The sequence below is a fragment of the Glandiceps talaboti genome, chromosome 17, assembly GCF_964340395.1.
Source record: "Glandiceps talaboti chromosome 17, keGlaTala1.1, whole genome shotgun sequence".
Lineage (NCBI taxonomy): Eukaryota > Metazoa > Hemichordata > Enteropneusta > Spengelidae > Glandiceps > Glandiceps talaboti.
Genome location: NC_135565.1, coordinates 13,270,103 through 13,298,055, shown reverse-complemented (window position 1 = coordinate 13,298,055; position 27,953 = coordinate 13,270,103). Strand labels below are relative to the sequence as shown.

Here is a 27,953-nt window from a genome sequence, read left to right as displayed (position 1 = left end):
TATTGCTCATAGAACTACTTACTTATTTTCCCTGAAATTTGAGCCCGTCCTCTGCCTACTCCAATTGTTGATGATTGGTTGTTATTTTCAATGACATACAACCAATATTTTTTCAAAAGTTAGCAAATTAATTAATTGGCGTAAGCTTAACATGAATAAGCTTATAATGGAGAAAAACGATCTGAAATTACGATGGTTGGACGCTGTCCTGAATAAAACAGTAACAAAGGCCAAAAAAGGAGAGCATCGTTTCTGGTCAGTGCGCATAACTTAAAATTCCCCCGCGTCAGTCTTTTTTCTTCTAGATCTATAGCAAACACAAAAATCACCCTCTGTACTTCAGTGAAGACAACTACAGAGCCAGCCATGAACAAGCAAATAACATCTGCCCCACATACACACCTGCTCTAGAGTACCAAATAAAAAGAACAGTAACTGTGTGACAGGGTTGTTGAGAATCAAAAAAAAAATCGCGTCGTCGCACCATTTTAGACAAACTCTCCTGACCAGAAACAATTCTTTTTGTGTGTGGCCAAATATGTTATTAATGTGTTTAGTCAAGTCCCAACACAGATACAATGTCAGTAATGTGAATTAGGTAATACAATTATAATTCAAGATTTCTATTCTGCATATGAAAGCTCCTCTATAGCACAATGGCAGCCTTTCACTCTACAAACACCATATGACGTCACTGTTTCCACTTCTAACACACAAGCTAGCTGAATATACACGGCTTTCATGGTTCGAAACCTAATACATGACGTCATGCAGTCACATGATTGTTATTTGGCAAGTGTTTTCACTGCACTGGTCCATGGAGAAATCATTTCTTTGCAGTCACGACAAGAAACTGAATAACAGGAAGGTATTTTAGACACAACGGCTTGAATAGTATGACCCTAACTAACACCTTTGTATTAACCAGAGACCACTCAACTATGAAAACGGTTGAAAAGGGAAACGAAATAAGACACGGTGAAGACAAAACCATGGGTGGTTGTTTCGCATACTATTGAGAAAAGATTGAGATACGTAAATTTTGGAATTTTCTAGACAAATCTGATTTCTGTTGTTTTATTTGATTAGCGTGGCTTGATTTAGGAATAGTGTCACTAGTCCGAGTATTGACTTAAACAAATATTCAAGTCACGGATTGCATTGTTGTTTTTTATGTCTGTTGTATTTTGCCGCTGGGCAAGGGTGCCACGTTTCAATAGGTACGACAGTGAAACCTCTTCGTGCTCTAACGACTTTTAGTATAAAAATTGCCATAGTCAACAACAATCTCGCCATTTCAGGCAGGATACACATGGCCATGAAAACCCGCTTGCAACTACATTGTTATCGAAATTTCTGAATTCTACCTAAAACAACCACTTTCAAGTGGTCTGAGGTACTGCGAACATCTAGTGCAGACAGTGTACTTAAACTACGTGGTCACCCAGCAGCAGCAGGGTAAATCTATTGGTGAATAAATCTTCCTCCGACGTATCTATAGCACTTATATCAGTCGTTGACTTGTGAAGTGTCACTCCAACATATCTTTGGATTTAACTACTTATGGTATGGAGGCGGGAATTGATATATATCACGTGACCCATCCTTTGATTTGAAAGCCTGTTTACAATCGCTATCGGTACAATTGCCCGCACTGCATACGGTTCAAGGATGGTCTGTATTCATGTGTAAATTGTCACCTGTGTTGTATTCACTGTAGCAACCCTACTGTGTCTGTGACCATTGAACCGGGAAGTGACACTGACGTTAACGTTGTCACATTTTACGCGTGAACCTGACGTAGTAACAGCTACTCAAGCCGTCTGGAGTACCGTATCACTTATGAGATGTTACAGGTGTTGACGCTGGTGTGTGTTTTACTGGGGTCAGGCCACAGTACTGCATATGGCGAAGGTAAGTTTGATCTGGCCTGTTATTTAAGTTTGCAATGGAGGGTCATTTTCCGGTCTGATTTTAATACTATTCAGACCATACCTAAACGGGGTCAGTTTGTTTTCACCAGTTGTTACAAAGATTAGAGGCAAGCACACGAAATGTCAGTCGACTGAAAATTAGTTAAAATACAGAGAGACTATATAACTACGTAGAAGCATGGTCGTCCACTGTCCTTGGGACAGTATAATATAACGGGGCCATAATTAACCGACTACAATTGGTACAAATTGAATTACTCCAATCTAAATGTGTCTTTTGTCTACAGTCAAAATCGCTTTCTTTTTCAGTCTTTCTTTGTTCACACCAGGCTATTGTACTAACTTGCACTCGGAACTGAGAAATGGCCTCTATACAGCAAAACACCTCGTGTGTGCAGTAAATGCCACCTGCACCACTGCCACCCCTCTCCCTGGCAGCACTACTAACGGCGACAACAGCAACACAGTCAACTATTGTCAATAGATTAGGTCTCCTGTAACACCAATTCTTTGACGATTAAGAAGCGTATGTTAATTACATTCACAATGCCTCAATCTGTACACGGTTTCTTTGAAATCACACCATTTATCTGCAAATAAATTGTTATTGGCCATATCGACCCGTGTAATAACTGATATCTGAAGGAGGGTCATTACAATAACACCTACAACCGTGCCACTGTTGCGGACGATTAATATGAACTTTGACCTAGCCCACATACTATAAAAAACAGCACACACACCTGGAATGGTTTGGTTGTCACGTGTAGTATTTTCTGCCTGTTTGGAGAATGTGTGTCCTTGACCCTGAAGCCAAATGTCGTCTGCAGTTTGTTTAAGTCTGAAATCGGTTTGTCATTACTATTTGTACTAACTATTACTGGCGTGTGTAGATGCATACAACGTGTGACCCCCATCTTGTTTACATGTCAATACAACACATGTACTTGTCCTGCCTATATCTAGACTATGTTCCATTATTAATAGACTATAAATACAGCAATGGTGGCCCAATGGTGGCCTCCCAGCGATGGCCGCAGTATGGCTAGTCTGTCGACTACGATTTCGAAGCTGCTAACAAGTAAATTGTGTTCATGCACAGTAGCTTTGTTTGTTTACTGGCATATGATATAAGTCCTATTAGATAAATTTCATGGACCTGGTTAATATCACGTTTTGTTCATACAGAATTTCCATAATCTGTTCATATATATATGCTCAAATAATTTATTCATTAGACAATATCTCAAGTCAAGGTCGGCAACAAGCAGTGTAATTTAAATTCTTACATTATTTATTGTGAGGCACCACCCCGTCACACTGGATTCGTTTGATGTATCGATTGATGCATAAGGTCAAAAATACATAAATTCAATTATAAACGTGATTACTATATATTTCCTGATAACCGTGAAGCGTTTGATTAATTGGAACTACTGGAATTGAATTCTTGCGGATGAAACGATACAACGTTTAGATAATTAGTATTAAAATTATAGTAGTCCATATATTAAATCTCGCGAGGCAAGTCCAATATAAACAACAGACGTGAATATATGCTATCACCGAGAAGCTAAGCAATTTAATATTTACTCCCCCGGCCGATATTTTTCTTCATCCAGCCCGGGAATATATTAGTGATCTAAGGGGCCTTGTCACTACGAGGAGTTTCAATACGAGTGTGAAACACCCCCCTCCAGGTCACGATTATTTTCCTACTGAATAAAGAAAAAATATTTTGGAATAATATAAAAAATCGGAAAAATATCGGCGATTTGGAACATTTTAATACTGTATATTTCAAACACCGTAGTGACGTAGACACGGGTTGCCGTGATGTAGAGCGACCAGGGTAATCCATATTTTATGTTCAAAGACAATAACTTGGCTAACAACATACGGGATGTTAAACTACTGAGAGGCTCCTGGTGGGTTTTAGTTACATACAAACCATCGACCTTTGTGATAATTATTCTAAGAATGATGTATGACGTAGCCATTACAATTCTGCTGATGCTAAAAGTAACACCTTTTAGCACCTTCTTACACCTCTACCCATATGGTGAATAACGCCACCAGCCTACGTTTTGGGGCTATGTGTAAATAAAACTTGTTTGTCTAAACTAAGCATCTTGCTGGAACTCGTTGACACCTCTCAATCCGATAATGGTCAGTAGTTGTACCTCAGATCACAGACAAGAAACTGTGTTCCTTGTCTGTGCTCAGATGTTGTACCATGGCTCACAGTGCTGCTTGCAGACGGTGCACGCGTTTCGCTCAACACCGTCCTACGAAAAGTAACCGTCCTATAGCGAGTGCGAAAACAAAATACTTTCGCACCAATAACAAAATAATTACATATAATTTTTTTTATAAAGCTATCAAATATTAGCAATCGGTCGAATATGTACTCATTTTACATCTTTTTGACGATAGTAGTCGCTGGTACGATCACAAAAAGTGTCGAAATCGGAACTTTTCCAGTTCCGACTGATTTCAAAATCCCGCCTTACAAACTCCGCCACATTTGATCAGGCGTCCACTTGGGCATAAATTACGATTGAACTTGTGATTTCGGGATTTCTGGTCCTCCGGACTGGGACTAGTACTTTTGTAGCCAAGGCGAGGTAAAATTACTAAATAGTCGATTTAATTTATTGCTGATATTTGAACACAGATGCGTTAAATCTTTAGTTACTAGCATTTCAGGTAAGCAACTGTCTCTTTGTAGGCGACTTACTCCGTATGCAAGCAGGGCGACATGGACCCTCAGACCACTAGTGGTCAACCGGTCTGAGATGGATCATAGACCCTACGAAATGGATGTAGCCTAGTAGAAATGTCTATATTTGTGAACAGTAAGGAATGTCTCTCAGATAGACTGTGTCCATGACTGTACACTGTTGTGTCAATCAAGGCCTCTTCGCAGGTTTGTGAACATGATGCTGGGGACTAATCTCCATTTCAAAAAGGGAAGTTTTTCTAACTGAAAAGGGTGTTTGTCCTGAATGTTCGATAACTTGCATTTCCGTCATTTTCTCGTCTCTGTTAATTTTAGCGACGAAGGGATATGACAAACAATAGCATGTGAAGGGCGATATAATGTTGCCTTTTCCGAGAAACGGGAAGTACACTAGCTGTTTTCACTTCACTGCTCACACAAGAGCTATGTAGTCAGTAATCTTGGCTAGTCTATTTTATTATCAAACAGAATTTTCCCTCAAATTCAACATCACTGTCAGAATATATTCGAGAAAGGTTTACAACGTTAAACTTTATTCATCCTGGATTCAATAGCAAGTGTACATTCTTTGATCACGGATTTGCGAGTGCAAAACATTATAAAAGCGCGGGACTGCAATTTTGTGTTCCTTGTCTGTGTAACCTCAGACCACTGAAAATATTCATTAGTGGTCTGAGTCTGAGTTGGAACACATCTCCGTTTATACAAGTGCTAGTTGTGTGTATTCACTAAGCCGTTTCAATATAATAATCGTATGGACGTTTTATTTTCAACATCACGCAAACCATTGGCCTCTTTTCATGGTAGCGATTAGTCTATCTGCAAGACCTCGGATGTTCTTCCGATACAATACGACACACGACCGAACATCGCTATCGAGGATGGAACATCCAAGGCAAGCCCTCACTGCGAACTTCGTTCGCTTATAGTATCGAAAGAAAGCACGAACATCTAGCAGCAAGACTAGGTAGCGATTTGACAGACGCCAACAAAATCGAATTTTAGACTCTAATATTACTCTTCGCACGTACAGAGTACTTTTTATAGGATAATATCATAAAAAAGTGAATCAGAGCAAGCATCTAACCTAGACTTTAAAATTAGATTTTATCCGATAATGGATATTTGTGTAATGTCGCGTCTTCATGGGGTCAGGTGTAAAAAAGACGGGTCAAAGTTTGGAAATGTGCACTCAGAGAACTGCGACACAACTGCTGACAGAAAGTTCTCAAAGCATATTTCAGAGCTAAGGTGGCTATTGTCCTGCGTGTTCATTATAAAGCGGCCAAGTTCGCGTCACAACTACGACATTATACTAAACAATAAAGAATAAATAAGCCTTTGAAGTTTCTGTGCTCCTTCTATAAATACTTCCTATGAATCTGGCCACAGCTACTCATGTCCTAGTCTAGCTGCTAGACCTCAGGTGTTATTCCGAATTTACAATACGACAAGGATGGGCGTTCGCCATCACAGCGAACTTCGTCGGGAGAAAGCCCGAACGTCTAGCAGCAAGACAACTTTCAATAGGGGTCTGATGAGTGTCCATGCATACAATGAAAAGATGAAAAAGAAGATTATGCAAATACCCGACACTTCTTTATTTCTGTTGATATAGATGATGAGGCCAATTAACACATTTCTACCAGCTTAGCATATTAACTAACCTCGGAAATTCGAGGTTGGGAAGTTCTCAATTGGTCACACTTTAGCATCGGAGAGAATTGTAATGCGGTAAATTAATATGTAAATTTGACAAATTAATTGCCTATATTGGTTTCTCCTAATTTCACAATAAACTGTAACTTTTGACACGTGTAAACTAAGAATATAATAATTTCTTATTATCAAATCCGACGATTTCTTTCCTCTTATAGTTTTAATTATTTTCTTTTGGTGAGGTATTGAGTGGAGTTCCAATGCCTAACTTGCCTCTTTGATTAATACTAAAAGCTCAGCTTTTTGGTCTTTCTGTTGTGGAAACCATGGTTACGATATTCATTACAAATAACTTAGACTTGCTTAAGTCTCTGAGATTATTTCATTCTTTATTTAAATTCAATAATTTTGTTATAAAAAATACACAACTGCGTTATTTTGTATGAAATCATGACTACCTGGGTGAGTGATTACGAAAGAATCTGGTGAACGCGTTGCATTTTGAGTACCTGGGAAATATATATGGTGAGAATAATATCTTTTACATAACGTAAAATTAATATAAAAAATCAGAAAACATTTGACGAAATAAAATGTAAAATAAAATAAAATAAAATCCCACCTACCTACCCTATTTTCTGAAGTCCTGTTTTCTGGATTTAATCTGATTAAAATTTTATGCGGTGAAAGCGGCTAAATGTCTTTTATTTACCTCTATTTCCATCGCTTGTGGGAAGGAGGCGATCATCCGGAACAAAACAAATGACACAAAACAATGGAAATGGAAGTAAATAAAGACATCTAGGTGCTTTCACTACATCAGATTTTAATCAGATTGGTTAGCCTTATGAGACTAAAAAAAAGAAAGACAAAAAAAATCTCCCATGGGGATTTGTGTCAGTCTGCGAACAACTTGGAATTTCCAAGCAAACAATTTCCTCATAGCTGTGTTAAGGCTTGAATTCCACGACACTAAATATCAAATATGAGGTTACTATAAATAAGCAGTATTAAGGCAGGGAAGTTCAAGTATTCCATTCATCATCTCTCCGTTTGTTCGATTTCCATGATTATTCTCTTTGTGTAGCGAATCTCAGATCCGCTTTCAATAATTGCTAGCTTTAAGTTTCGCTGTGGTGATGTGGCCACTGATGGTGAAGGCCCTAAGCTTAGAGAAGTTGTTAATATCTATACATTCATTTGCATAATTACTAGTAAGCTTACGTTTGTTTGTAGTGAGACAAGTTAGCTGAAAACAACAAGGACAACATTATCACGCTAGGTTTGTGTAGATCCTGCGAACCAGAGTTCCTGTAAGCAATTACAAATCAATAAGACTTTTTATGTCCTGATACAGTCTATAGATGATAACAAGAATAATAGCAGCACACCACCACCACCACCACCACCACCACCACCACCAACAACAACAACAACAACAGTAGTATTATCACACTGTAGTAAAGTTTCGTGATCCTGCAGATCCAAGTTTCTGCAAGAAATTATAAATTGATAAAAGACTTTGTCACCAATTTCATATAACAATGATAAAATATTGCATATTTATATACTTGATTACTATGTATGATTTATTGCATTACTTGCACTCCATTAATCTTATGACGTATGTTTGTGTGTGCTCGATTTTACAGAAGACGAAGGGACTGTACGGCTCGTAGGTGGCGCTATACCACAGCATGGGAAAGCCGAAGTCAACGTACCCGACATCGGTTGGTTATCGGTCTGTGGCGATGATACCTGGGAACGGTCCGATGCTGATGTATTCTGCCGAGAGTTGGGTAGGTAGCATTGGTTAATGTAGAACGTTGACAAATACGTACGTTAATTGCAAAATTAATTCATGAGTAATGGAATTGGAAAATGACACCAATTCCCAATAAAGTCTAAAACAGGACTGTGTCGCTGAGAAATTAGATTTACAGACTTGCATCAATATGTATTTCATATTATGATGTTATGCTAATTCATATATTCTATTTTTGAACCTAATTTGCTATCTAGGTTACCCGGATGCTATGTTTCCGAGCGTCAACGCAGTAGAAAGTAACGCGACAGGACAGCAATGGTTGACTAACGTAGCTTGTACTGGAAACGAATTATCAATACTTGACTGTGTCTTTAATATTACGAAGTCATGTGACAAGAATCTAGTGGCTAGACCCAGATGCAACTGTGAGTAAAACAAAACATGTCATTTGTCGCTTTCACAATACAAACAAGCAAGCAAGCAAGCGAACAAACAAGCAAGCAAGCAAACAAACAAACAAACAAACAAACAAACAAACAAACATCCACACAATAAACAGGCAGACAGACAGACAGACAGATAGACAGACAGACAGACAGACAGACAACAAATAAACACGCGCATACAATATCAAAACAACGCATTTTCATAGATTTTTCCTCGAGTTGAAGATTGTTTGAAGGGTTAAGCTATCCAAGATAATGATGAACTATTAATAACAAATCTCTTATCCTTTCTAGGACGTTAACTTTGATATTTAAAGGTGCGAGTATGTGTGTTTAATTTTGATGTTGAAGAATGTCTGGTAATATCCAATTACAATGAATGTTGCTACATACAACATAAAAAAGCGATGACAAAAGAAACACACAAACTTCTCGTCGTAAACACGAACCTAACCCCCCTCCACTTCCCCCTAAGCACTGCTGTTTCGTTTACGATTTGTGTGTCCGAGACTCCGAGATCATGATTTTTTTCTGTGCCTAAAATTTCACACACAGTAAAGACATTTATTAACTCAGTGCTGTCTTATTTTGCAGACAAAGACTTCTTAGGGTTTTACAACGACAACTTTTTTAATCCCGTTTTACCTGACCATAGGGAAACTGATGACAGTATGACTATACAACTATGTCTCAGTGAGTGTCTACGTAATAATATGACGTACGCTGGTCTACGGCTAGTAGACTGTGTCTGTGGAAGAAAAGGTATCGATTACTCGAATCTAGGCAAGCCTGATAATCTGATTGGTAAAGTTTCAGTATGTGGAGGTGATAACTTTCAAGCTTGTGGGGGCGGACGCACCATTGTTGCCGTGTATCCAAGTAAGTATCCATATATATTTCACATTTCATAAACATTCACGATATAATATCTACGTGTGTGTGTGTGTGTGTGTGTGTTTGTTTGTTTGTTTGTTTGTTTGTTTGTGTGTGTGTGTGTGTGTGTGTATGTATGTATGTATGTATGTATGTATGTATGTATGTATGTATGTATGTATGTATGTGTGTGTATGTGTGTGTGTGCCTGCCTGCCTGCCTGCTTGCTCGACAAATAATTATGCTGGTAAGATTGATGTTGAGTTAGACGGTAACAATGTAACACAGTAAGATTTTTTGTTGAGTCGGGCGATAAAATGTAGCAATTTTTGTTGAGTCTAAAGATAAAATGCAGCAGTGTCGGTAAGATTTTGTCTGGCCAGACGACGTTTTGTTTCAGTTTCGTGATTTTAATAGTAATGATTGAAATGACATATCATGCACATGACAATGTATACCTGTTTAGATAAGAAAAATGGGGAGATATTTATGTTATACTCATTTTCACTAGATTTACAATACAGCGACTGTTTGTGTTGATAATCGACATTCATAAAATCACATTCTAAAAATCTCACAGATGACCTGTAGGATGACATCGACAAAGAGCGTTTCGATATAGATTCAAGTTTTGTGGTCTAGATTCAAAATTCTTGATGCTGCAGAGAATATCGTCTGGTACCCGTTTTGATACGATTTCAACCGAGGAACAGCATTGGGCTCGAACATTTTTCACATACACAAGGTTTTCAGATGTTGAGAGTACTACCTTGCCTCTTATTTTGGTTTGTTATTTATACATTAAACGTAGTCGACCACAGAGTCATGGTGACAATCACCTGTTTTTGAAAGCTCACACGGGTTGTTTTTAATTAATTGATAATTCACATGTGTACAACTGTTTCTCTCTGCAAACTGGGATGTGATAAATCAAGTCCGTAATAGGGAACTTGCAAACCCGCCATGTTGAATGTTGCATCATGGGAAATATGATAATAAATACTAATCAATAGGCATTGTAAACGATATTGTTACATTGTTCATAATCACGAATGAACAATTCATTGTCACCCTGATCTTTGTGGGAGGTTTATTTTATCCGTAGCTCCAGATTAGGTATTACGATAACCACAGATAATCCCATAGTCCTTTACGTCTGAGCATGCTCAGTCTGGATTGCAAGTTCCCTATTACTATCTTATCGTCATAATCACTATCTTATCTACCGTTTATACTTTCAGCTAGCATGGGTGCTTGTGGAGGGCTAATTACTGGATCTGGTACAATTTACTCCCCTGGATTCCCAGGAAATTACACAGAAAACCAGGACTGTGTATGGAACATTACTACATCTATCGGAGCAAAGATTCGGATGGAGTTCCCTTTATTCAACCTACTCGGCAAAAAGGATTACGTCACCATTTCTGAATGGAAAGATGGCGAATTTCATCCTGTTAGAAATTTCAGCGAATCAAACCCACCTGAGTCAATGTATTTGTGTTCGAGACTTATTCAATTAATATTTCATAGTGATGAATCAGATGGAATATTTGAAGTAAACATACGAGGTAAGTAACGAATCACAACCATGCATTCGAACATTAGTATTACAATGGCCGCAGAGCCTTTCATCTGCCATCAAAACATAAAATCAAAGATTCACGATATTTACCATGGCTACAAGCCACAAACACACTGATGTTTACATACATACATACATACATACATACATACAAATACGTACACACACATACGTACACACATGCATACACGCATACATACATACACACACAAACAAACATACATGCATACACATAAACACACACACGCATGAGGATTATATAGGACATCAAAGTAGGTCTCATAATTCTTTCTTGTTTAACTTACAGACGTACCTCCGCAATGTTCACTTCCTTCAAAAATAGTACATAGAACAGTTGAAGTGGTTAAGAAGTGTTCACGTGATTATGCTATATCAGTATCATGTGACAGTGGTTACAGTATCACAACGGACCATTCTGTAGTGGTTTGTACTGACAAGGGTGGATGGAATGATACTATACCTAACTGCCGAGGTATGTTATATTAACCTGATAGAATATAGTACAATAATTATATTATCTATGTAACAATTGAACACATCTACATACGAACACAGACGTGTTCCTATGTTGTGTCATGTGTCTTTGTACATGTAGATCTCTTCGCTTCAAAGAGAATGTAAACGAACTCGCATGTTTATGTTTACATGTTTATTAAGTGCGCCTGATACACTCTATTAGATAGATAGATAGATAGATATATAGGTATATAGATATATAGATAGATAGATAGATAGATAGATAGAGGGTTGGCTGGCTGGACATCTGGAAAGATGGAAGGGTATGGATGTATGATGGATGTATGAATGAATGAATGAATGAATGAATGAATGAATGAATGGATGGATGGATGAATATGTACTAGATATATCTAGGACAGACAGACAAATAGTTATCAAGATGGACAGGCGGACAGACATATGCAGGAAGATAGACGGACTTACAGACAGACATGCATATGTACATTTACCATTAAATGCCACGAAAGTCAAAATTAGCCTATTCCATAATCTGTATCCAAGAACAATCTTACAACGACATGGGAAATGGTGTGATCACATATTTGCGTGTTATCGCAAAAAAATGTCTGCGACTGACATGACAAGTATAATTTAAGAAGAACATTTTCAAGATATTTAACGATTCCTTATATATAAAAATATTTTGTAATAATTCTATGAAATGACATTTATCTTTTTTTTTCTATGGTTGAAATTACAGGTAGAGGATTGTACGATGTTGTCACGGACCCAAAAGCTGCTAGTCCAACCAAAACAAGCTCTCAACTTGGAAATACGGATGACAGTCTTCACATCGGCGTAGGTACGATATGAATTTTTAGCCTACTACCAAAAACATTCACATACGTTGGTGTTGTCTTAAGGTTGATATTTTTCAATTGAAGCATAGTAAACAAGTCTTCGTACAAGACACACATCCTCCTCAAATACTTTACATCTATATGTGTGGCTGAATGGTGACATTACAATAAATGAATTCGAAAGCAGAACTTGAGTGACTGAAGGAAATGACAGAGACCACCATGTTGAATACATTTTAATGATATACAACTTTTTGTTTTCAGGTATCATTGCTGGTATTGCCATTGCTGGAGTCCTTGTAATTATTTTGGTCATATGTTTGACAGTTTTTATCTGTAAGAGGTAAGTTTATGTAACCATGACTACATATTTGCTTTGTGTGGGAAATAGTTCAAGGATTAAAATGTTACGAGGATGAACCCCGAGTAAAGTTTTTATCCCAAGACTGTTTAATATTATTATTATTCACATTCCATCAAACATTGGTCGTAGTCCAAAATATAGTGTGCAATTCTTTTAACTACTAAACAATGAGGAATATAGGTCAAGGAAAAGAATGCTTAATGCAGATGCATATAGGGAAACTTTATTGTCCAGAAAAGAGTGGATAACAAATCTATGTATTAGTACTATATTAAACTGATTCAGGTTTTCGATGTGGATATAATTGATTTGGTATGAGAACAAATATTAGTATGTTTATATTAAAAATGAACTTTTCTCTGCCACGGTTGTTTCTAAGTATATAGTATTAATGAAGAACTAACAGGCTGAGTGGAGAAGAAAAAATTTCAATATGGCTCACTATAACTCTTTCGGCATGCATCTCAGAACACAAGCATCACTGCTATGTGATGACTTGTAGGTCGAATAAGTGTAACAAAGGTTTAATGTGTAAACTCTCGCAGAAGATAAGCTAAACATTTGTTATTATTTCTTTTTCATTATAGAAGAAGAATAGCTGAGCAGAAAGGGCGACGTTTGGAAATGGTATACATGACTGGGTATGCGTACGCAGCTACGCATGGGGCTAAAGAGACTGCGGTTGACAATACATATGAATCTATACCGCACTCTGGTATTCCTTTACAAGAGCTGCCTGCAGATGACCCAATGTACACTAACGTTGGAACTAGACAGAGACCAAGTCAGTACCGATACAAGTCAAGTGAATACGAGGCCATTCCTGATATGGTACAAAGTGACGAGCGTTCGGATAATTATTACAGTATTGATGATGTAAAACATTCGAATCCAAGGGCTTCTATAATAAGTTCCAGGAAACCACAAACCGACGATGCAAATGATATACCTGACTACGGCGGGAATGCAGAAACTGATAAACAGGTACCCCCCGTGTATGCACAAGTACAGAAGAAAAACAAGTCGAACAAGAACAGGTCGAGCGGAAACAGTGACAGGGGAGAGGGAAATGATGAAAGGAGTCGTGGGCAGGGTGATGGCATGATGGTTCCAAACATTGCCTACGAGTCTGCTGATGGTTGGAATGCTAACGACCGTTACAATGTAGCGTAAAATAGATTGCAAGGGGGTCTCGCAAATCTGGCCGACATGCGCTGTGGCATATACACTACATGGAGGAGAAGGAAAGCAATAGAAAGAAAGACTGAACAAACTAAACACTCATTCATGTTGCAGAGAGATAGACAGCATTCATGTACATGTACTTGTGTTTGGGACAAAGTACAGTAGATCGGATGCGAACACACGAGTGTGGAAGGAGGCAAGCCAATACGCTTAAAACACGTGGTATTGATTTTACAAGTGTACGTGTTTAATAGGACCATTTAATTTTATAAAAATGATAATGATCTAAGTGACATGTTTATTACATTGATTATTACTTAGGAGTTTTTTTTCAAAACCCACGTGATTAATCAAAGGAACCCACTTTTACGATAGCAATTTTCTTTATATAGATTTCATCTTGAAGCAATTATGTCATTTCGATAACCGAGGCTTTAAAAATGGCTGCTAATAATGTAATATTTTTATGGTCTTTAGGCTGTATATGTATAACAGCAAGTTTATAACATATTTTAAGGGAACATTTTTGTAGTGACACGCTTATATAAAAATATATACTATTGTGCAATCATATGTGCCGAAGAAATAGAAGATTTTGACATAAACTTAGTAATTAGGGACTGACAGTATATATTCACTTACGTCTCTGTAGAAAAGATCCACTTCGGATGTGGCTATAGTAGAACGAATATGTATGTTAACATTATTTACATTTTAGTTACTAATAATCAAGGAGATACTTATCTAGTTCATAAAAAGTTTCTTAATGAATGAAAACGTCCACAATCAAAGACACATCATAAAAGTGTTAGATTGCTTAATTTCATTTTTCTACTGCCTGTTAACATTAACGTTTTGGATCTCATTAAAAGCAGCGACTACATGCATGCATATTGAATACATTTACTTGCGTTTGTTTATTTTAAGAATATATGATTTGGATGAGTGCTTTGTATGTTAATGGACTCAATGCGTATTTGATTTCTGAAAACCCACTACTCTAATTAAGTTGATACAATGCATTAGTGTAATGTCATCTTAAAAATCAACATTTCTATTTTGCCACTGTTTCGTTATTTTATGGCAGGCCATGTGTAGGTTGTAATGTATATTCAGTAAAAAACATTTTCGTACATGAAATCAAATTCGTAGTCTTCAAATTCATATCTTTATTTGTTAATTTACACCTTTGTTTTCTTAAAATCGAGTCTTGGGTATACCTTTCTTCCATATAGTAGTTGTTTTGGAGAAGGTTTTCCATGCTGTTGTCTACGTTTAATCACAGATACTGGAAATCATCGACCTTTTTCAATTTCAACTACTTAGTGATGATAAAATCTGTATAATTGATGTACACAATGTATTTCATCTTGGATTTATTGGCATCTTCTTCCACTTTATTGTATATTTATAGTTGTAGTGATATATTCAAATATAAAAACTGAGATTAGTTTTAAAGTTATAGACAATCACACCCTTTGTTTAGGCTCCCCTACAGGTTGCAATCTAAAATGCAAATCTCACTCCTCAGAACTATTACACCATGCTGTCATTCACATAAATTTAGATTAGCATAAAGTAAGCACAAGTTAATAGTACATACATTTATATGATCTGTCAAGGATATGTTGTGCACATAATCTCGACAGTGTATACATGGTATGCTCAGTAATGATAAACATAGGATTGGCAGGTGACATATTGATACAGCTATGTAACTTTGGAATGAGTTACAAACACACTAGTGTTTTTAGAATTATTTTGCCAATAATGAAAAGGGTTCGGTAACATGCCTAACAATTTACGATGCGTTCATGTGCATTATTTTCTGTTGTTATTGTCAAATGTTAAACAGAACTTCTACATTAAGGTCAGTCAAAGCTATTGATCACATAGGTGAGACGTTAGATAACAATGAGTTCTATAGATGTGACTTCATTGACGAAATGGCGTTTTCTGAACTTTGAACCAGGAAACTGAATCTAAACATAGTCACTGTACATTATACCTATACAGCTGCTTAAACTCAGCTTACCTATAGAACAGTGGCAAATACCAAACAAATAGATTTCTTTTCTATTAGTATAATATATATATAATTATATATATTATGTGCGATCATCAGTTTTGGTAGTACTGGAACTCTTTCTTGGTTGTAACTTGGAGTTCACGCAATGTGCGATCATCATATATATATATATATATATATATATATATATATATATATATATATATATATATATATATATACATGTATATATATATATAGTCTATACCATATTTTAATACATTAAACTACATGTTACACAGTCCTATAAAATTAATGGTGTTCGGGTCAAAATAGTAGGATAGTACACGTACTGAGCAAGGAGATTTGGATATGCATCATGTGTTCATTATAAAGGCAGACTACTTGTATATTCAACAGCGTAGGCGAGGTTAAACACCACACCATTCCTACACAAAGAAAGTTCTCTTTAAGAACAACAACTTTGAAACTACTCCTTACACTAACTTTAAAATGGGTTCACACGTAGTAGATACGTTGAAGCTGATATTTTAATACAGGTCAGACTCGGTCACATGGGTATTACTGTCGATTGCTTCTCAGAAGAGACATGTTGCGCACAGGATAACCTGCACAGAAAACGCGGATTTTGCTTAAATGTCTTATCGTCAACTCACCTAAATCACCAGAACCTTTAATCGTGAAACATAATATCGGGCACTGCCTTTCACATACCATGATTTGTGATGTTCCAATGCTGCTTTCATTGTTAGACCATTATGTATTCAAACGTTGAAGCTATATTTATTTTGGCTGTATTGAGCACCAGCTTAACGGTTGAAGGTAAGAACAAATAGCTGTACTTTCTATCTTTTGAAATGTAAAAGGCATTTCCATTCGCAAACAATGCAGGTCTGACATAAGTATAAAATGGGAGTGATGCATTGCTAATACCATTTCGTCCGATGAAGTGGTTCTTTGTATGAATGTGTGTGTGTGTGTGTATGTGTGTGTGTGTGTGTGTGTGTGTGTGTGTGTGTGTGTGCGTGCGTGCGATGATATTGTAATTAAGCCTGCTGATAAAGGTGGAGCGGTAGTTGTTTGGTATAAAGATATGTATGTAGCTGAGGCAGAGAGACAACTTTTAAACACGGATTTTTACCAGGAATTGGAAGGTGATACTACAGAAGACGTGCAACGCGAAATTATGGATACTGTTAACACTTTTATATCCGCTGGCGAATTACCTACAGAAGCACGCAACCTTATAGTCAGTCGACCAAGGACAGCCGTGTTTTATTTATTACCCAAGATACATAAGGTTAATATTCCTAGTAGGCCCATCGTCTCAGCTTGAAACTGCCCTACGGAACACATCGCGCGTTATTTAGATGCCCTTTTACGACCTATTGTGGCATCTCAGCCTACCTACATTAAAGATACGAACCATGCTCTTAAAGTACTTAATGGCTTCCAATTCCAACAAGGTAAGCCACAATACCTTTTTTCTATGGACTTCCATACCACATAATGGAGGTTTAGTTGCAATCGAACACTATCTTAATTTAAGACCTGTACTTGACCCTCCTACCCGCGTACTTCTGGGATTGGCTGAACTTGTTCTTACCTGTAATTATTTTACCTTTAATGACAGGTATTTTGTGCAGAAACGCGGCGTTGCTATGGGAAGTTGTCTTGGACCTAGTTATCTTGTTTATTTATGTCTTATCAAGAACACCTGAATTTCAGCTCGTATATATCAAGGGATCTTACCTGATCTATATAAACGATTTATTGATGACGGCGTTGGTGCAGCGTCACTCAAACTTGAGGACCTTATGCAGTTTATCAACTATATATGTAATTGTAATCCTGCTATTCAGTATACTTATGACATTTCTGAACTAACTACCAATTTACTTGACATCTCCCTTAGGATTGATGGTGATGATATAGCTACATCTATTTATACTAAACCTACCGATTCACATTCATATTTGCAGTATGGTTCATCACATCCTAATAAGTGTAACGATTCCATTCCCTATTCACAATTACTTCGTTTACGTCGTATTTGTAGTAGTGATTTGGATTTCAGGGAAAGGTCTGCTGAAATTTGCACGTACTTCCATCAACGTGGTTATCCTATGTCTGTGACCAATGCGGCTTTACATAAAGTATCATTTTTGTCTAGGGAAGCTTGTATCATTTGAATCACATGATCAGAAGAGTAACAACGATTGTCCCATATTAGCCCTTACATACCAGCCCTTTTCCACTAGAGTTAAAAACATTATATACAAGCATTTTAATATCTTACGTTCTAATAGGGTTACCAATGTATGTATGTATGTATGTATGTATGTATGTATGTATGTATGTATGTATGTATGTATGCATGTATGTATGTATGTATGTATGTATGTATGTATGTATGTATGTATGTATGTATGTATGTATGTATGTATGTATGTATGAACTTATAAATCAGTCCGTATAAATAGATGTAAAATCCGACGTTTCGAATAAATATTCTTTTTCAAAGGAAATATCGGTGAGATACAGAAATGTTAGGTTAACACCTGAATATATCTGAATGTAATGGAACAGAACGACAACCGCGCATGATAAACGGTTATACGTGTGAAAAGTTCTAATATTCGCACGCACCAAATAGAACCCAATAGAACACGCCTGAAATTTAAAAAAAAAAACCTGATTAGACTGGGAATGACGAGAATAATCTAATAATTCCAAGTGGTTCAAGCGTTCCGAGACGGAAAATGATTTCTTCTTCCTTTAACCTCAATACTTCTTCATCACCAGAAACCTGACAAATTCCTGAAATAGACATATCTGATACACTGTGATCGTTGGTAATAAAATGCATAGATACGGGATAGTTACGATTCTTTCGTCTGGTCAGGTGGAGATATTCCACGAAACGATCACCAAGACGACGTACAGTTGAACCTATATATAAAAACCACATTTCTGACATGTAATGCAATACACTACATTAGTACTAATACAAGTAAATCTACTCGTAACAGGCACACTGTTCTTAGGGCCAAAACATGATTAGTATTAATAATGAAACGACATGTACCACATCGAGTACTATCGCATGGAAATGAACCAGCATTAACTTCCAATTCACGTTGTTTTGTATGGACCACCATATCTCTAAGACTGGTATCACGACGCCAAGCTGTTAATGGTACTTCAGGAAACAATGAATTGGTAACCCTATTAGAACGTAAGATATGTATGTATGTATGTATGTATGTATGTATGTATGTATGTATGTATGTATGTATGTATGTATGTATGCTGTTTTCTTTCCACTGAACTCCGTCTGTCTGTCTGTCTGTCTGTCTGTCTGTCTGTCTGTCTGTCTGTCTGTCTGTCTGTTTGTTTGTTTAAATTTGTATGCCTGTCTGCCTGTCTCTGTCTGCCAGCCTGTGCACGCGCGTGAATGGATGGAGGGACCGAATGGGTGGGTGGGTGGATGGATGATATAGAGGGGTTTCATAAGGCACTATTGAGATGTGTATATTGATGCCCAGAGAAGGTAGTATTTGTTTGCTATTAAATGCTTGCATGCGCATGCTGACAGAGTATATTTCTGTAAATTATATCTAATCCATGTTTTAGTACAGTACTAACTTAACCACTTTACTATGAATAATTTTATTTCTTTTCAAATGTTTTCAGTATTGTCCTCGTCAGACATCTTACGATTAGTTGATGGTCCAATACCGGAGACTGGTACAGCTGAGATGAATGTACCAGATCATGGATGGATACAGATATGTGCTGAATCATATGATAATTGGAACAGTGTCATAGCTGATGTAGTTTGTAATAGCTTAGGTACGGATAACATACTTAGATAAGTGGGACGTTATGAAGGATGCAAATGAAACGCATTTGATTGATAAATTACATGTAATTTTGTTAATGTTATGACAGAATAAATGGAACTGTACAAAGGATTAGGCACCTATTACCCCGAGGGCTGTTACTTACTTTCCCAAGGCTGAAAACCAAGGGATATAGTGACTAAATAACAGCAAGAGGGGAAATATGATGTCCTAGGGAAAATAGAACGCGACTGGTAGCCGTATATACAAATACAAATTGAGGTGACCATGGGTAACAAGTCTATACCATGGGACACGATCTAAGCCAATCGTTGAAGGCTGTACAAATCAAATTTGTTATAAAAATGATATGACTTTCTCATCCTTGACATCTACAACTCATAGAGGTCAATAGTGACATATACCGTATAATCATATGACTAAAACTAAAATATATAAAATCATGATTGTAAGTCACGCTGTAATGTCTCCATAAGAATATCATTTATATTAACTAATGTTCTATGATAACATATTTATATATATGTAATCATGCAATATGTGTATGCTATCTCATTACAAGATGAACACACTAATAGACATAGATCAATCCTTCTGAATTTCATTACAGCTGAAATTGTATTTCTCCTTAAAAACAACCTGTCCAAAATAGGAAAGATAGACAAAGTAGAATGACAATATTTTATGTATACTAGTTACATTCACAATGGAGTCAACGATGAAAATTCTAATTTTAAAGTTAGCTTATTTAAAGAACAGCTCATCTCATGTTACATGGCAAACTATCGTAAAACATATAAACTTATTGCTAAGAGAGTGGACTTCAGAAGTAATGAATTTTCTTGGAGGGAAACATTTATTCCTGGACAATTAACACAAATTTCGAACACTTTTCTAAATTAAAACTCAATATTAGGATATACTTGTGACGAGATGTACTTTAACTAGTAAAACTATATTAGGCGAACACTTGGTAGAACATAAAATTTAATTTCCGCCTTATGTCCATGCATAGTGATGTTTACTGTTTATAATATTAAATTGTTCATTACATTGATTTTTTTCGTCAGGTTACCCAGGTGCTATGAGGGCTGGAATCACTGATGTAGAGAGCCATGTCGAAGGACAGAAATGGGTGTACAACGTAACATGTACCGGACAAGAGGCATCTCTTGACGAATGTTCGTACGATATAGTGGAACAGTGTTCTACAGCTGCTAGGCCGAGATGTAATTGTAAGTATTAATATAGATATTCCGGTTTCAAAATAACCATCATGTTTATTGAATATTTTTCGATAGCGTGACAGTTTGGGACCTTCCTTTAGGTTGGGGACAGTCGTTTCACATTAAAGCTGCACTAGCTGTAACTAAAGTATTCTTTTTTCCACCAGACAACCAATAATACATCCATTCAAACTAATCAAAACGTGAATAATTAGACTTTGTACTTGTTAGTTAGAGGTTGATTTTCTATAGTAAAGTAACTATATGAAAATGTGATCACGTTTAGAGGGCTTATTTTAGGTCTACGTAGCTGTACACGTAATATGCTACAATCAATCCAATCAAATTGATTTTTGGGTCCGCCCCCAAAATGATTCAATACCATTCAGAGTGTACAACATAACAAGCACGTCAATGCATCTAACAAACGAGGTTTAAAACAATGTTCCAGTTGCCGGTAGTACAGCTTTAACCAAAGAGGATGCTATTAACTAAACATGCATAACTATTTTGCGTATTTGCTTAAGTTCATTATCATTATTATACGACTTAATCTTAGATGTGCTTCTTAATTGCCATTCTGAACGTTTGAGAAATCTGAACAGCGTGGGTTATAGTTTCATAAATTAAATTGTGATATTATTAACTTATGAAACTAAGAAAATAATAAACAGTGCGTTATATATATTGAAACCATAAACACATACAATGCTTACGAAAGAGCCATTGTGCATACCATCAACATGTCAATGTTCTAAAACCTTCTTTCCAATATTCCAATATATTCCATTGACAGATAAAGGATACATGGGATGCTACTACGACAATCCTTTCAACAAACGTCCAGACGTTGGTCCAATAAAGAACGGCACAATGACCATCCAATATTGTCTTAACTGGTGTCGTGGACAAGACATGGCGTACGCAGAACTCAGCCGTGGACGGAAGTGTTCTTGTAGAAGGGAAGGAAATGATTATACGGATTTTACACAAACAGATGGATGCAATGTTGGATGTGCTGGTGATGAAAGCCAGACATGCGGTGGTGGTGGCGGACGATTCGAAGTTTATCCAAGTAAGGAATAGTTTAAATGTGACAAAAACCTCAAGTGCACCCCTTTCTCATTGAAGCAATTAATATATTATCAAGAAAAACTATGAATCACGAATTAAAGGAGAACGTTGCACACAAAAAGAACAATTTGTTAAAAAACTGGCGTACCTATTTATGAGTTTGTAATAAAAACTGCACCCAGTACAACTACAAAAGGGTGCCGTACCTATTTTAACATCGCGATGCGGTTGTGGTGATGACATTATCTCTGTTTGGTCAAAACTAGTGTAATAATTGTGATATTTGGTAATAAGCTTTTGTGTTCTGGTGATGAAAACTAGATACATGCGGTGGGGTCCGAACAATTGGTGTTTATCCAATTAAGGAAAACAATGCAATTTTGTACACTTATATGGAGACTATATATATATAATAGGCATTTACAACATTTTATGCTAAAGTGTTGCCCTTATGTTATTATTCCAACTATTACATATGATTATTAATTAAAGATAATTGGTATGCAGATGACTCTTCAATATGGTAAAGAAATGATGAGGAATATTTGTGCTTCGAATGAATTAGAAAATGGCATTACGTTTAATCGACATTGTTGATGTATTTAGCTAAATCATATGCATCATGAATACATTAAAATATAAGTTAAGTCAAGTATCCATGACAGCCCTTTCATCTTAACTAAAAAACATTTCCACTTAATTGCAGCAAATGTAGGATCCTGTGGTGGCCATATCATAGGAGGTGAAACCATCTATTCGCCTGGATTTCCAGGCAATTACAAGGAAATGATGGACTGTACCTGGATCATCTCATCTTCTAGTGAGTCAACAATTTCACTAGACATAGTATTTTTGCAGCTTGCAGGAGACAATGATTACCTTAGCATCTTTGACTCAACAAGGGAAATCGGTTACTGCAATGTATCCGTATGTCCACCTAAGAGAAAGATCGACTCGTGCTCATCATCCCTTAGCCTAGTGTTTCACAGTGAGAAGTCCACCTCTATTAGCCAATGGCTTGGAATTTTTGAAATCGTGGTATCGGGTAAGTTCAGTTCTGATCAGTTCGTATGACACAGTTTGCAGTGGATTGATGTTCTTGTTACTTAATAGCGTGAACAGTACTTGGTGAATGGGATTCTAAAATAGGGCTTATAATGACCTCAACTTAAAATATTTGCATGAAACTTGGTTTTCTCCTTATTTTTGCCCGACAATGGGTTAGGTGTTTTAGGAACAAAGTTTAGCATTTGTTTCCAAGGCGCATACTACTAATTGTAATATTGCTATTCTAATAAGTCCCGTCTTCTGGCATTCAAATTCGTAATACGTATATATATATATATATACATATATATATATATATATATATATATATATATATATATATATATATATATATATATATATATATATATATATATATATATATATATAGTTTTGGTAGTTCTGGAACTCTTTCTTGGTTGTAACTCGGAGTTTCACGCATCGTGCGATCATCAGACAACTCACGATGCGTGAAACTCCGAGTTACAACCAAGAAAGCGTTCCAGAACTACCAAAACTATTGCGCTCTGCCACTGCGGTATAGAGCACTGTCTTAGCAGATTGACACTCACCGAGTTATATATATATATATATATATATATATATATATATATATATATATATATATATATATATATATATATATATATATATATATATATATATGTATATATATATATATGGACTTAAGTCTATAATGCTCTGTTACTAATATTGCATCGAACATTGTTCTCTCCAGTGAGATACTTATAGTTATATGAATACACACACACACACACACACACACACACACACATATATATATATATATATATATATATATATATATATATATATATATATATATATATATATATATATATATATTACTTAGCATTCTTGACATGGAATAATTATAATAAATGTATACTCTTTAATCGCAAGGAAAGTGGTCATGCATTGTTTCCCATTCCTACATGCCTTAGATTCATTGTTTATACGACATATTGATATTTTTGCAGTTAATAATCTAAGATGTCAACCTCCTTCAAATGTAAAGAATGGTACATTTGCTTTGAGTGGCACTTGCCCCTATGATTACTCAATAAATGTGTTGTGTGACATAGGGTACATACTTACAACAATATATTCGACGGTCTCTTGCAACGAGGAAGGGAAATGGAACGACATACTACCAGGGTGTATAGGTGAATTATGTGATATTGTGATTTTTATTGTGTTCTTGTTGTCTTTCATTACCCTTTTGTGTTTTACCTAGTACCAAAAATAACTTTCCGTATTTTCTATGGAACATAGACTATATCGATTGATCTCCTGAGAAACCGTTTTTATAATTATTAAGGGCTGTAGAAATGATACTGGATTGTTTGTCAATATTTTAACCTATATCTGTATCTGTAATTATTCGGTTTCCAGACGCAACCCCCCCCCCCCAAAAAAAAAATAGACACATTTGAAGAAGGAATAAACAAAACATTTGCATATAAATATATCGTCCAAGAAGGCAACACTCGTGTATTTAAAATCACACTACGTCTAAATAAAGATTACTCGCTTTCCCTCTCCCTCTGTTTGTCCCTCTCTATTTCACCTCTCTCTCTCTCTCTCTCTCTCTCTCTCTCTCTCTCTCTCTCAAAATTATGTAACATAATGAAAATTGGTATTTATGTTTATTTTATTCAGCGGCTTCGGATATTAACACCACGCCGAAGATTAGTGACTCTAAAACAAACCATTCAACAGTGACACTAGAAATTGGTAGAATCTTTGTTTTTCAAATATTTCATACAACTGCATTTAGATAAGAATCAAGACAAGGCTATGATGAACATGTAAATCTTGATAGTTAAATAACCTACAATATAAAAACTGTATTCTTTTTAATTTATACTTTAATATATATACATGACTTTAGACAAATACATTACAAATAAAACATATCACATTTATCAAACGATTTGACCATTTGAAGACTCACTACAAAGCCATGTAGAGTCTCGAGGTATACATTTTATATGGTTTTATCTTGTATAGTACCTTCAGTTAGAAAGGTTGGCATTGTTCATTGAATATCAAAATTCAATCATTCATTCATTCACAAGCAGAATTCTATATTTTTCGTGTAGGTGCACTGGTAGCTATAGTATGTTTACTGATAGTCCTACCGATTTCTTCTTTAATCGTGGCTTTGGTGGTAACTGTCATACACTACAGACGGTAAGCACTTATAAAACATTCATATTGAGAAAAAATGCTTAGAACTATCCTTAATGAACCATGGCCAAGGACCAAATTTCTTAAATCGTGATATAGACACATTCTACCGCCAACTATTCCTGCTGTGCGGGACATGACTTCTCTAGTTTTCAAATCAATATACAGGATGTACAAACCAGCAATCATTGCACACAAACTGCAATTACATATGTTTTATTTTTTAAAAAGAAGAAGAAATTACATATAATTTCATGACTACTATACTGGCAAGTGTGATAACGTGAGGTAGCAAGCTTACTATAATCAAAGGTAATCAGAAAATCTTATAATGTCATATCTGCCGACCTCTCATTTATTCACAGGAAACTTCGAAAGATGAATAAAAAATGTATCCATGAAATGCAAAACACTGGCGATTATGCAAATGTGGGCGCTATACGAAATGGTGTACAAGAACCGGCAAACGAACAAAACGACAATATCCAAGAAAGACAACGTACTATAGATTCAGACAGACAGGCTGATTATGAAGCAGTGATGGATGATGGATCTACTAATGGAAACAGGAGTGGGGAAAACGTCAACGTAGCCAATCAGGATCTAGAGTTAGCTAATGATTATACTGAACTCTCACCAGATAGAGAAAAGCATATTTATCAAGGTTTAGTGAAACCTTAGACGATTTAATTTTTAATATATAAGATGAATATAACTACTGTAACGTTAAGATGGCCATGAACTCTCATCTCTGGAAATACAAATGTAGGTTTATCCATTCCATGCTAATTATATGAATATATCATTACATGTAATATTTATCAAACCTTGCTGGTTTGAAACAAATACTCTTAAAATAGGTACAATAAGACTAAATCTCATTATTTCATATGCAATTCAGGGCCATCGACCCATAATACATGTCAAACAATTTGAAAACAAACATAGCAGGAAGGCAATAAAAAGCAATATAGAAGACAAGTGAATGTTACATTACAAATCATTGTTCATTTAAATACAAAGTTTCATGGCATGGTAAAACAAATCTGCTAATCTTTAAAATGCATCAACGTTATCGGTAGAAAACAAGTTATTGATGTTTTGTTGAGATGAAGGATCAAAATACTGTATGGGAATGTATTTCGATATGAAAATGAACGAGTACAAAATATTATTCATCATCAATTTCGTCTGCATCACAAAGCAAGCAGGTTCTCTAACTTCTCGATTTACAGACAATGGCAAGAACAGCGGAAACAAAGCATATAAATTTATACATATATTGGCATTTAAACTTCCACAATTATATATCTCTCTTGTTCTAGCGACACTTTATAATTGCAATAGAGTGAGTTTTTTTCAAGTGTGTAGACCTCACTGTAACATTCAGTAAACAAGAATAATTTAAGCTTGTCATATAAATGATCTAGGCTTCCACTTATCAGTCAGGTAAACTTCATAATTGAACCACAAAAAAGATGTTTTAAGTCAAAATTCCTGTAGAATATGACCGAAGATCTGCCAATATCAATATTTTAGTTGATACCTTTTAAGTGCATTTCAGCTAATATTCAGAAACCCATTACTGTATGATTTATATTGATAACATATTGATGTTTTAATAACTAAACTGTAATATCAAGAAGATCAAGCTTGCTATTCGTTGTATTGCCCTTTAAGGCATATGGAATGTCCATAAATTATGCTAATCAGAAAATTTAAATAAAAATTATTGGTCCAGGTGTTTATTAGAATACCAATAATGTATATAATGAATGCATATGATTTTATACTTTTTTCACACACTTATTCCTGTTCACGTTTTGGATTTTGATAGCGACCTGAGCTACAATTAAATATTAACAATACTATATACTTATAGGGTATTCGACGGCAGAAGGATGTAAGTTTATTATTATATACCTCATCATACTTTCTTTCTTTCTTTCTTTCTTTCTTTCTTTCTTTCTTTCTTTCTTTCTTTCTTTCTTTCTTTCTTTCTGTCTGTCTGTCTGTCTGTCTGTCTGTCTGTCTGTCTGTCTGTCTGTCTGTCTGTCTGTCTGTCTGTCTGTCTGTCTGTCTGTCTGTCCGTCCGTCCGTCCGTCCGTCCGTCCGTCCGTCCGTCTCTCTGTACGTTGATACGTTGTAACCCTTTTAACACGGGGACGAGGTAAACAATTCCCTAGTCTAGCTGTGCTAGACCTTCGGGTTTTCTTCCGATATGATACGACGAGCGACCGAAGGTCGCTTTATCGAGAGTGAAACACGTTCCGCCCTTAAAAATCGACCTTCGTATCGGTAGAAAGTCCGAAGGTCTTTCAGCAAGATTAACAATTTCCGTACCTACACATTGAAAGTTCTCATTTTCGGTAGCCCTTTTGAAAGGACTGCTCCAACGACCGGGTATTGACACTATATGGAGCAATAGAGGTCATATGACGCACTATAACATGACATATATATCTGATTCCATTGTGTCTTTTGTATAGGTTGACAGATGCTGCGCATGTCTAACAAAAAGACAAAAAGTTATTTACGGCTTTCGCTTTCTTTACTCATTTTAAACGAGTGACCCTTGCACCGGGAAGTATCAAATTAGACAC

General features: G+C 36.1%; 2 protein-coding genes across 4 annotated transcripts; both read left to right on the top strand.

Annotated features, from left to right (window-relative positions):
• The first annotated feature begins 844 nt into the window (after nt 1-844).
• On the top strand, nt 845-14,764 carry LOC144448389 (uncharacterized). Its single transcript, XM_078138614.1, has 10 exons — nt 845-868; nt 1,721-1,914; nt 7,989-8,135; nt 8,359-8,529; nt 9,145-9,429; nt 10,665-10,991; nt 11,313-11,498; nt 12,246-12,347; nt 12,610-12,688; nt 13,297-14,764. Exons 2-10 carry the CDS (start codon nt 1,848-1,850, stop codon nt 13,880-13,882), a joined length of 1,950 nt encoding a protein of 649 aa, XP_077994740.1. The 5' UTR covers nt 845-868; nt 1,721-1,847; the 3' UTR covers nt 13,883-14,764.
• Nucleotides 14,765-16,507: 1,743 nt separating this feature from the next.
• LOC144448468 (kremen protein 1-like) lies at nt 16,508-27,082 on the top strand. Of its 3 annotated transcripts, XM_078138726.1 has the most exons (9): nt 16,508-16,745; nt 19,620-19,778; nt 20,860-21,024; nt 21,812-22,090; nt 22,796-23,134; nt 24,138-24,323; nt 24,820-24,894; nt 25,263-25,353; nt 25,716-27,082. In XM_078138726.1, exons 1-9 carry the CDS (start codon nt 16,682-16,684, stop codon nt 26,029-26,031), a joined length of 1,674 nt encoding a protein of 557 aa, XP_077994852.1. In that variant the 5' UTR covers nt 16,508-16,681; the 3' UTR covers nt 26,032-27,082. The 3 variants fall into 3 exon arrangements, with proteins under 3 accessions (XP_077994852.1, XP_077994854.1, XP_077994853.1); XM_078138728.1 differs by lacking the exon at nt 24,820-24,894; XM_078138727.1 differs by lacking the exon at nt 24,820-24,894 and having other exon boundaries at nt 25,242-25,353.
• The last annotated feature ends 871 nt before the right edge of the window (nt 27,083-27,953 follow it).